We start from the raw sequence: 11,586 nt of genomic DNA on the forward strand, positions 1-11,586 counted from the left end.
CAGGGAATCCAGGACAGATGACCCCTTCAGGACCAGTGGTGAGAGTGGCAATACCGGGAGGGTGGAGGGAAGGTGGGGTAGAAAGGGGGAATTGATGATAAGGATCTACATATAACCCCCTCCCTGGGGGACAGTCAACAGACAAGTGGGTGAAGGGAGACATCGGGCAGTGTAAGATGACAAAATAATAATTTATAAATTATCAAGGGTTCATGATGGAGGGGGGAGCGGGGAGATAGGGGGAAAATGAGGAGCTGATAACAAGGGCTCAAGTAGAAAGCAAATGTTTTGAGAATGATGATGGCAACAAATGTACAAATGCACTTGACACAATGGATGGATAGATGGATTGTGACAAGAGTTGTAGGAGCCCCAGTAAAATGATTTTGAGTTTGGTTCCTCGGTAAATTAGATCAAAGTTCCTTGAGAACTCTATATTCACAACAGGTTTCCAGAGCCTGGGAGCCAAAGGGGTCTGTCTGCTGCTCAAAGCCTGCATTGGCTTCCGCTCCTCTCAAGGAATGCCCTCATCCCCACAGTGTCCACCAGGCCCGGCATGACCTGTCCTCTGTGCTCTCCTGAGCCCTTCTCCTGTCCACTCCACTCTCCCACACTGGGCTCTGGGTGGACCTAGGCATGCTCCCAGCGTTCAGTTGACTCCTCTTGCTGGAACATTCCCCCCAGACAACTGCTTGGTCAACTCACCCCTGGCTGCGAGTTCGCCCTCAGGGGTCACTCGCTCAGTGACCGTTGGTTAAAGGCACCCTCACACCTGCCCTTGTTCGCCTGCACCACCCCTTTTCCCAGGCTCCATCTTTCCTACGGCCCTGTCTCTTCCCGTTCTCTGCCTTCCTTGTTTGTTCACTGTCTGCTTCCGTTTCATGTGTATGTCCTTCATGGATCTACATCCAGTGCCCAAAGGTAAGGTTCAATAAACGTGTTGAGTGAAGGAAGGGCTTGTACCATATTTCTTGGGGGTTCATGGTTGGTCACAGGACCCCACTTGAAGCGAGTCGTAGCTGCCAGACTCACCTTCTAAGCATCCCATCTTTTGATCAGACCTTTATGCTCACTGCCCCTGTTCCCTAGACAACATCATTACCTTCCCAATCTGGTTCCCGCTCACCTTTCCAGCTGCAAGGCTCACTCCTCCTCCACACAAACCCACATGCGGGCCTGAGGACAGAACCTGGCTCTGCACCTAAGTGTCCCCAGACTTTCCTTCCCCTCTGTTTTTATCCAAAGCGCCCTGGTGTTGCAAATGGTCAAGCGTTCGGCTGTTAACCGAAAGATTGACAGTTCAACCCATCACACTGCTCAGTGGGAGAGACCTGGCCACCTGATCCCATAAAGACTGCAGTGGCGAAGACCCGACGGGCAGCTCAATAGCGCCCAGTGCTGTCTTTGTGGGGCGTCTTCTCTCCACCCCTCTGCTGGGCTCCCAGAATCTGTCTCACTCATCACTGGCAAGCTGATTCTGACTCATAGCAACATTGTGTGTCAGAGAACTGTGCTCCATTGGGTTTGCAATGCTGACTTTTGGACAGGCTTCCACCCCCACCCCCGCCCCCAAGGAGCCTCTGGGTAGACTTGAACTTCTCATCTTTTGGTTAGCCACCACACACATTGACTGTTTGCACTCCCTACCAAAAAAACCAAACCAAACGTACTGCCATTAGGTCGATGGTGACTCATAGCGACCCTCTAGGACGGGGTGGAACTGCCCCCGTGAGTTTCCGAGACTGTACTTATGGGAGGAGAAAACCTCATTTCTCTCCTGTGGGCTGGCTGGTGGTTTCAAACTTCCGGCTGGAAGTCCAATGCGTAACCGCTGCGCAACCAGGGCTCCTCTTGAACAAGTCACAGTGTCTGTTCTCTTGGCAATCTTTCCAGCCCCCTCTCCATCTTCATTGGGTTAGTGTGAGCTCCCGTACTGGGCTGTGAGCCAAGGCTGGGGCCGCAAGTTACAGCCCTTTCTATCCCTCAATCGCCGGCCTGGATCTCTGCACTTAGTAAATAGGTGCACAGGAAAAACCAAGCCAAACCGAACCACAACTTCATGCGTAACGGAGTGAGGCGCGAAAACCTTTCACCTTAAAGGACACTGGCTGTCGCCTGGCACCCAACCTCGGCAAGCTAGCTGGGAAGCTGAGCGTTGCCACTTGAGGGGAAGTGGTACCACCTTGGGGTGCTCATGAGTCATCAAGGGATCAAACTACCTGCTGAGTCACACACTACAATGGGCCCAGGGCTGGTGGGCTGCCAACGGAGGCCAGACAGCGGGTTTCATCCCGGGGTGAGTCAAGTAGCTTTGCTCCAAGAAAGTGATAGCTTCGTGGTCACAGGCACCCTCCATCAGCACCGCCCGCCATGCCCCGAGGGCCTGGGGGCACCCCCACTGGTGGAAAGGCCACAGGCTAGCCCATCCGCATGTGAACGAGCAAATCGCCCATCTTCCACCAGAGCAATGTTCGGTCAGGGAAAGCCTGAGCAGCTTCTATCAGCCAACAGGGCAGCGCGGGCAGAACGGGGGTTAACAGAAGAGTTGGGAGGCTGGAAAAAGAGTCATGTTTTGACCACGTGAAATCATGATACCACCAGCGAGCTCTAAGATGGCAGGGTCTTGCTAAATGAGGTGGATTGTAGGTAATGGGATGGTGGTTTATAAGTCACACATTTACAATCTCAATGCCTTTGGCATAGTCATCTGAGGAGTTTAAGGACCGACTCCAATGACACTGGGTTGAGCTGAATGGGGTGAGCACACCAGTTGTACAATGGCAGTGTCATGGGACGGCACCCGTGGGGACGGCTTTGAGAGAGGACATTGGTCCCGAGAGTGAGTTTGGTGTGAGTGCGTAAAGAACCAGCCTCGTCATTTCCAGCCTCAGAGGTTCGGGTTAAGTCTGCTCTTCACCCTTCAGGGATGACAAGGACCCAAGCAGCCATTCTGCGGGAAGTTTCTGCCCTCCGAGGACCCTCACACGGTTTGTGGGGTGTCTGTGGCCAAGCACATGCCGCACGTTGGCTGCGCCAATCTTCCTCATCTCAAATGCTCGTCTGCCAGCTGGCTTCGCCACCACTGCTCCATGTAGGGACAGAATCAAATTCTCTTATCTTTGAGTCCAGGCTGGCCCTCATGTCTTGGCTGCTCAATAGAATGTGGCAGCAGCTACGTCCTGAGGTGTCTGCAGTTGGATCATGGGTAGCCTTGCAGTGCTTACCTGAGTCTCTAGGCAAGCTTGCCGCCGAGACACCCCCTCTTAGACGCTAGCGGCTATGCGGGGAGACTAACCCCAAGGGGCATGTGTGAGCACTCCACTGAGCTCCCAGCCAACCGGCAGAGTCAAGTCCCAGGTCCATGAGTGACCAGTCCAGTCCAACCTGCAGATGATAACAACTCCACACTGCGAGCCGTGAAAGAACTCAAGCGAAGACCATGCCGTGGGACCCTGTCAGCTCCCAGAACTTAGAGATGAGCAAATTATTGTGTTAAGGTACGGAATTTTAAGGTTGTTTGTTTTGCAGCAAGAGGTGCTAGAAGAAGATCTGAGATTTTTGTTTTTACCGAGCAAATTCTATGCCAAACGCTGTCCGGGTCTCTGTTCCTCCTCTCTGCTCAATCTGGCTAGCGGCCTCCACCACGTCTTTCACAGACCTGTAGTCATTGAGGTGAAACTCATGTACCGCGTCCTCTCCATACTGAACAACGCCAACCTGCAAGGTAGAGGAGAGGAGAACAGAACTTATGACCTCCTGAAACGTGATTGCTTGGTTGCAAGCATCCCCAAGAGCCACCTCTTTGTCTCTGCTGGTTCAGAAGTGAGAAGGGCTGACGGTTTCCCCGAGAGACAGTGACGCAAGTGGAAAGGGGGTGTCAGAAATGCCTGATGACTTGGGGGTGGAGAGCAAGAGGGAGCTGTCTGTCAGGGGAGGAAAATATTTGTGGCTTAAAGAAAGGTCCGCCAGATGAAGTTTCTTACTTAGAAAGACAAAAAGTTGAGCTGGGACAGGAATGGAGTCTCAACTATGAGGAACGGGGTGAGTTCCAAACTCTGGCACTTAGGTTCCTGAACGTCTGAGAGAAAACACGTTCTTTTCCAGGTTGATGAAATATCAACCCTGCCAATCACGTCTACACAAACAACCCAGCGTAAGGACCGATCCTGGGAGGTGAATCATGAAGTGTCACAGTTGGGTAGGGCCACCGAGTTTCTATTTGGTGCAGAGTCTTCCCTGGTCTGAATGTCCCCCGATAACACCCTCAAAGCAGTTTTCCAGGAGTGGGAAGCCCACCGATTGAACAGCTCTCATGGTAAAATGCAGTAGAAATAGCAGTGCTTAGATTGGCTTGAGATCCTGCCCTCTTATAACTGCTATTCTCTGGTCCTCATCCAACCTGCTAAAACAATATGGAATAGTGCTCCTTAGCAGGCAGCACTTCAAATATGCGCTGGCACCTAGTATCCACGCCCACCAGTCCTCTCCCCAAGCCCAATATGCCCAGTTCTCCTCTGTCTCCCTTGGCAGGGACTTCGGTGCCTGCTCCTTTCCTTGCCTTCCTGGGATCTTCTAAATCTCTCTCAGGAACCAGGCGCCGTGGTGCCAGCACCCAGGTCTTTGTTTCTAAGCCTCTCTGGGTGGGCCCAAATGGAAATCTTTAGGTTAACAGCTGAGCACTTAATTGTTTGCATCGCCCAGGGGCTTATTTTTCTTAATAAGTGATACTTTTTTGACCCACAAAGCAAAGCTTCCCCCCAAACTGTCCCTTGGTGTGACCACCCGAGATGATGTTCTGGGCTGCAGGGTCCTGGAGCTGGCCAGCCTCACTGCGCTTGGTCTCCCCCGCCCACACACACACACCTTCTTTCTTAGTGCATGGCAGACCGCTCCCCCCCCATGAAGGCAGCATCTGTTCTTGCCACTCTGTTCAGAGGAGGCAAGATCTCAGAGGTGCTCACCTGGATCTGTCCGGGCCCGATGTAGAACTTCTTCAGGATGTTGATGAGGAAATGTTGAACTTCCACCCAGGGGTAGATGCTGTTGGAGCCATCCAGGACGATGATGATGTCCATGTAGGTCTGGCACCCTGAGAGTGGGGACACAGTCACAGCCATCCACGAAGCCTGCACCTGTGGATCTCTGATTCTCTGGGTGACTGCCCACGGGTGACAGAAGAATGACTCCACCACAGGGGTGCAGTCCCCCGGGTGGGAGCCCAGCCCTGGGCAGGGCATTGATTTGAGCCCCATGAACGACAAGCCCAGGAATCCCTTAGTCTGGCTGAACAAAGCCCAAGGTAAGTTTGACAGCCTCTACTCTGTCCAGATTGGCTGCCCGTGGGTGGCCCATGTTCCAGCAACAGCCAGCGCCCCCCAATAGCTTATACTTTCTTGTTTGACCATGATGGGCAGGCCTGTCTTTACCACTCTCAGCTCCAAGAAATGGGTTCCTTTTCAGGAGGACAGTTTGGTATATGGTATGATAGGTAGGGCTATTGTGCCAACCTGGCCAATATGAACTGTGGGATTAATAAGGTCACAAAGAGATAAATGGCTTGGCAAGCCCCACCTGTCTCTCTCTCTCTTGCTCTCTGGTGATCGGACCAGCGTGCGGTTGCCTTAGTTAGTTCTCTGCCTTACCTTGCAAGCTACACTACCCGTGGGACACCCGACTCATGGATCGTGTCACTAGAACTTGAGGTTCCTTCAAGACGTGCTTTGCCACGCTGCTGATGTATACATCACTAGAGCTTGGAACGGTCAGATCCTATCATCTGGCTGACTGTTGGTGACCTGCCTTGCTGTTTGCTGCCTGTGGCCAGACTGCCTGCATTGCTCTACAGAAGACTTAGCTGTCTGCTCCCTTGATCTTGGATCCAGCAGCCTTCATGAGTTGAAGGACTTCCAGTATATTTACTGGTCCATGGAAGTGAGTTGAAGTGAGCCCTCTGTTCTGTGTGGACTAATTAGTTGTTATATTCCTTCATGCTGTATATATGTATCCATATATATCCTTATCTATAAATCATAAATGTCCTGGATTTGTTTCTCTAGAGAACATTGTCTAACACATACGGCTAGGTAGGGGGGAGTCTGGCAGTGGATTGGTCGTCTCCTGGATTTGCCATGCGCTAGCTAGCTCAGTGAGCTTGGGCAAGTCACGCAATCTCCCAGCATCCATTTTCTCTTCTGTGCAACAGGCCTGGTGACAATGGAAGGTGGACATGAGGAATTAACAAAGAGATGCTTCCAAATGGCTGGGCACAAACCAAGGGCTCAAATCTTAACTGATGGTTTTAAAAATAAAAATAAACCAGCCAGTTGCCACGATTTCCAGGCCTTTCTCTCTAGGCTCCTCGGGTGGACTCCAATCTCCGACCTTTTGGTCAGCAACCAAGGATGTTAACTGGATGCACCCCCTAGGGACTCCAATTTTAAAACAAACCACCAAGTCCATGTGCTAGTGACACGATTAGGCTGCACTCTTGTGCCTTTGTCTCTGCCTCTGCTGCAAAAACAGACCAGACTCACTGCCATCGAGGCGATGCCGACTCACAGAGACCCTACAGGACAGGGTGGAACTGTCCCTGTGAGTTTCCCAGACTGTAGCTCTTTATGGGAGCAGAAAGCTTCATCTTTCTTTCTCTTACAGAGTGACTGGTGGTTTCGAACTGCTGACTTTGTGGTTAACAGACCAACATATACCCCACTAGGCCACCAGGGCTCCTTCTGCCTCTGCCATGCCAGCACAATGATTTCTTTACACCATTGTAGCATTAATATGACATTAAAGGGAATGACACAAATCACGAAAGAAAACAAATCAAACTTTGAAATCATACAAAAACCATTGAGTGGATTCTCACTCAGAGAGAACCTCTGGGGCAGACTAGATACTGCCCCTCAGGGGTCTCATCTTTACGGGATGGATCACCAGGACTTTTCTCTTGGGAAGAGAGAGGTTGGTGAACTTGAACTGCCGACCTGGTTAAGCAGCCAAGTGCTTAACCACTGTGTCTCTGTTTAATATCAGAATATATCTTTAAAAAAAACCTTCTTACAATTTAAATAGTTTATCCCTGTTTGTAAAAAGTTGGAGTTACTTTGAAATGTTGCCTGCACCTGGGCCTCTGCTAGCATCTCCCATGGAATGTCTGGACTGTTATAGGTACAGTTGACTTCGTAGCAATGTCTGGCTGCTTTTGGCGTGTTAACCCTCTGGCTGTCCCTAGAGCGAGAGACTGCAGCATATTGACATCACTGTGGACTAGAAAGCACAGTGGATCTGCCTCATAGAGCATGCTAGAGGCAGGTGGATGACCTGGATGCTCAGTCACTTCTGCAGACACGCTTGTCCCTCCTGCACACTGTGCGCAGGGTGTGGTGACCTGACACGCACGGGCTGCAAAGGCCTGCCGGATAAGCCCTCCCCCGTTTGGTCTAGCTCAACACCAGTTGGGTCTAGCTCAACACAGAGGGTAAGGCACACATCTCAGAGCTTGGGCTGGTGCAGGCAGCCCCCAGTAAACACGAGGAAGCACCTTGTTTTGGAGAAGTTTATAATCCACTGGTAGGGACCAGACTGCTTTTAACTTTTAAGCCAGGTGGATTATTAAAATACATTTATGATCGCTAGGTTCTTTCTTTGAATTTACTGGGTTGTGATCTGCTAGGTCAGCAGTTCGAAACCACCACGGCTCCCCAGGGAGGAAGATTATTCCAGGAGCCCTGGTGGCATGGTGGCATTGGCATAGTGGTTACGAGTTTGGGCTGCCAACCTTGAGGTTAGCAGTTCAAAACCATAAATCACTTCACTAGGGAAAGACAAAGCTTCCTACTCCCGAGAGTTACAGTAAGGAGGTTGTAAGCCGAGGAAGTTTGAGAACTTAGGCTAAAATGGGTACTCTAAGTGAACAGGGTCCCCAGAATTGTGAAGCACAGTCCTGAAACTTCTTTCATGCCTTGAGTAGACTTGGTGGGGCCCTCCCTTGCTGCCAAGATTATCTAAATAACCTGAGCTCCTTTGCCCCTCCCCAGCACGCTGGTCTGCAGAAGAGAAATGGCTTGTACCAAGTCACCCAGGCAGGGTGGGGCGAGAGCCTCGGGGCTTCCCAGCACTGCGACCCCAACACAGTTGTGATGAAACCCCCCAGCTTCCCCCAACCCTCAGGTGCCCAGCTGGCATTTACGGATTTGAAGGCACTTACTTTGGAGAGCGGGGGCCACGGTCTTGGAGAACCGGAAGTTGGAGTTGACCCGGGAACACATCCCCGTTGTGTAGTAGGAGCTCCCACACTCGTGAGACCAGAGGGGGCTGCAGGCCTGTGAACCAGAGCGCAGACCCCCGGTCAGTCAGGGCCTGGGGGTGGACCCACACCCGGGACTGACGCCCACTCTCCGGGTGGACCCTTTTGAACTCTTTCTACTCTGAGTGGCTGGAAGTCCACATCGCAACCTTTCCTTTGGTGGCTGAGGCTTAACAGTGCAGCACCACCATCGGGCTCCTTAGCACAGAATACTGCCAAACCCGACACACAGTTCTGACCGCAGGGAGCCTGTAGAGGGGGTTTGCAAGGCTGAAAACTCTTTACAGGAGCCAACACCCTCATCCTTCTCCTGCGCTCCCCCGATCGTGCCACCAGGGCTCCTTAAGGATACGTCACCAAACCTCAGACCACGCCCACTGCCATCAAGCCAATTCCAACTCACAGCCACCCTAGAGGACAAAGTAGAACCGCCCTGTTTGGGTTTCCCAGGCCTTTAATTCTTTATAGGAACAGACAGTCTCATCTTTTCCCCAAGGATCGATGGGTGGATTCGAACCCCGGCCTTAGAGTTAGCCGTTCAAAGTGTGGCCCACGATGGCATCGGCTCAGGACAATAAACCCCAAACTCACTGCCATCGGGCCCACGCCAGCTCGTGGCGCCCATGCCGGCTCGTGGCGCCCACGCCGGCTCGTGGCGCCCCTGTCAGACAGGGTCGACTGGGCCCTAGAAGTTTCTGAGACTGTGCTTCTTCACAGGAGTAGAAGCCTCATCTTTCTCCCTGGGGGCGCCTGGTGGTTTCAAACAGCTGATCCTGCAGTTAGTCGCTCCGCATGTAACCACTGCGCCACCAGCACTCCGCTGTGTGCTCTAGGTACTCAAAACCACCACCACCACCTCCAAACAAAACCACCACCACACAACCCTGTGGACGGATGCACGAGGGCCTCCGTGATCTCAGTCCCAACCCTCTCTTTCCTCCCAGCTAAGCCCTGTCTCTAAAGACCAGCAGAATCTGCCCGGGGCCTCCTGCACCCTCCAACCCTGTACCAGCAGATGGCTGCTCCCTCCACGTCCCTCCCGGCCAGCGAAGGCACCCTTTACGGATTTCCTTCCAAGTCTCCTGGCGGGTGTGTGGTGTGCTCTGCTTCTTTTATCAACCAAGAGCCGAGGTTCAGCCTCTGCAAACCAGCTCCATAAGGGAAGGAGAGCCCCCTCCACTGGACCGCTGCTGCTGCTGCTGCTGCTGGTAGCTGCCCACGTGGTGGCTCTGAATTCAGAGCTGCCCTACGCCATCAGCAGACTCACACAGGCCCCACAGAAGAGCACCTGGCCCTATCTTGCACCAGCTCCACGGTAGGCTTTTGACTGGCTGATTTTCAGACGTAGCTCACCAGGCCCGTCTCCCTAACCTGCCTTGGCCTGGAAGCTCTGCGGAAGCCTGGACAGCCCCACAGCACCCTGCAGGTCCCCAGGGGGAGAGGGTGGCAGGTCTGCAGGAGCTGTGTTGGTGGGACACTAAACTTGTGCTCATGGAAGGTGAAGGGTTGCCCTTGAGCCACCCATCAGGCGGTTGACAGCTTTCTCAGCCCCGAGAGGCCGTGTCACTAAAGGGTTCTGTCCTTGGCCCTACCTGGACTGCACCCCACCGAACAGCACCCGCAGAGAGTGAGGTGGGGAGGCTGCTTCCTGGAGTGGGCGAGGAAGACAGCCTTGGGGAATGAGTGTGTGAGAGGGTGGTGGGAACACGTGCACAAGGGAGACTGGGCAGTGGGAGGGAGGTGGGGGCAGCTCTTACCAGGAAGCTGTTGTCCTTGGGGTTGGTGGCGAGGCTCAGGCCCAGGCGCATGTTGTCCTTCCTCTCAGACACGTTGGACAGGGTGACCCTTCCTGGGGAGAGAGGAGAAGCTCAGCCAGCGGCCCCTGCCTGCTCATCCTCAGCGCAGGGCCGGCTCCCTCAAACCTTTGTGAGTCCCTCACACAGTACTGAAGACCTGGTCCCGAGGAAACAGAGGCGCAGAGAGGCTGAGCCATCAGCCCAAGGGTACACAGGAAGTGTATGGCGCAAACGTCTACCTCCTAGTCCAGAGCTTTCCTTTCCCCAGCCACCTGCTGGGGTCCCCAAGCGTGCTGTGCCCCATCCCCGAAGGTACTAACCACCAAGCAAAACCAAAGCCACCCCTGCCAAGTTGTTTCTCCCCCTCGTTTTAAAATACATCTTATTTCATTTGTTATTGGAAATATACCCAGCCAAACACATGCAATTTAGCGACACTGCTTATATGCTTTGAGGTATACAACCAATTCACCTTCCTTTTCTTAATTGTTCCTCTCTCATTTGCACCACCTCATGGTGCCTAAGGCTCCCATCTAGTCTCTGTCTGCTTGTGACCGACTTGGCCCCATAGAGGCAGTCCTCAAAAGAGTGTAGTGTTCCAGACAGCCATGACTAAGCCCCCTCGAGGGGGACGAATAACGGGACTGTAGGAACCGAATGGACGGTGGAAGATATGCATCAATAATGATAACAATATGTACTATATTAAGGGTTTGCGGAGGCAGCAGGGTTGGGGAGGGAGGGAATAAAGAGGAGCTGATATCAAAGGGCTCAAGAAGAAAGATAAGGTTTGGAAATTGCTGATGGTGGGGAAAACTGTCTCAAGCACTATACTCTTTTCTTTTTTTTAAATTCATAAATCACTTCATGGGGGGCTCTTACCTATATTGTAACAATCCATACATCCACTATATCAAGCAGGGGTCACTATGGGCTGGAAACGAGCCGACAGCATGGAACAACAAAGGGTGAAGGGCTGGCTTGGCTTCTGGGCAGTACAGGTCAGCAGAGCTGGGCATGACGCTTGATCCAGGCAGAGACCAGGATTTCTGACTAGTGACTGTTTTGTGGGGGGTGGGGAAACTGTCTATGTTCTTTCCTCTCTCTGATTCCCTCCGTTTTCAGTAAGGCTCCCTTTGAAATCCAGCCCCTTGGCGGTGCTAAAGGTGACTGAGATGGTTTTATTTTGTCTGCCCAAACACAAGCCAAAGAACCTCTCCAAACCCGGTGCTGTCGAGTTAATTCCAAGCCATAGCGTGCGAGGCTCCTGTTCACCTGGGCCCAGGCACCTGGCAAGACTCAGACTCTTGTATGCCAAGAAAATGAGGCCCTGCTGTCTGCCAGCACATCCCACCATCACGCCCTCATCCAGGCCGGGACTCCTGTCTGCATGGCCTTGAAAGGAGCCGTTGGGGGGGAAACACAGAGGACAGAGCACTCGTCAGTCCACTGGTGCCGTGTATGTAATTCATGACATGCTCC

General features: G+C 52.7%; 1 protein-coding gene across 1 annotated transcript in view; it reads right to left on the reverse strand.

Moving 5' to 3' along the window:
* The window catches only part of ITGA11 (integrin subunit alpha 11), a 121,054-nt gene that overhangs the window by 47,298 nt on the left and 62,170 nt on the right, over positions 1-11,586 (reverse strand). Inside the window, exons 4-7 of the mRNA XM_004711943.2 lie at positions 10,066-10,157; positions 8,210-8,324; positions 4,962-5,089; positions 3,569-3,717 (exon numbers count right to left, since the gene is read on the reverse strand). Coding sequence (XP_004712000.1) covers positions 3,569-3,717; positions 4,962-5,089; positions 8,210-8,324; positions 10,066-10,157 — 484 coding nt within the window. The remainder of the gene's footprint in view (positions 1-3,568; positions 3,718-4,961; positions 5,090-8,209; positions 8,325-10,065; positions 10,158-11,586) is intronic.

Source organism: Echinops telfairi, unplaced genomic scaffold (genome assembly GCF_000313985.2).
Source record: "Echinops telfairi isolate 266 unplaced genomic scaffold, ASM31398v2 ScPeMD7_7475;HRSCAF=8513, whole genome shotgun sequence".
Taxonomy (NCBI): Eukaryota; Metazoa; Chordata; class Mammalia; order Afrosoricida; family Tenrecidae; genus Echinops; species Echinops telfairi.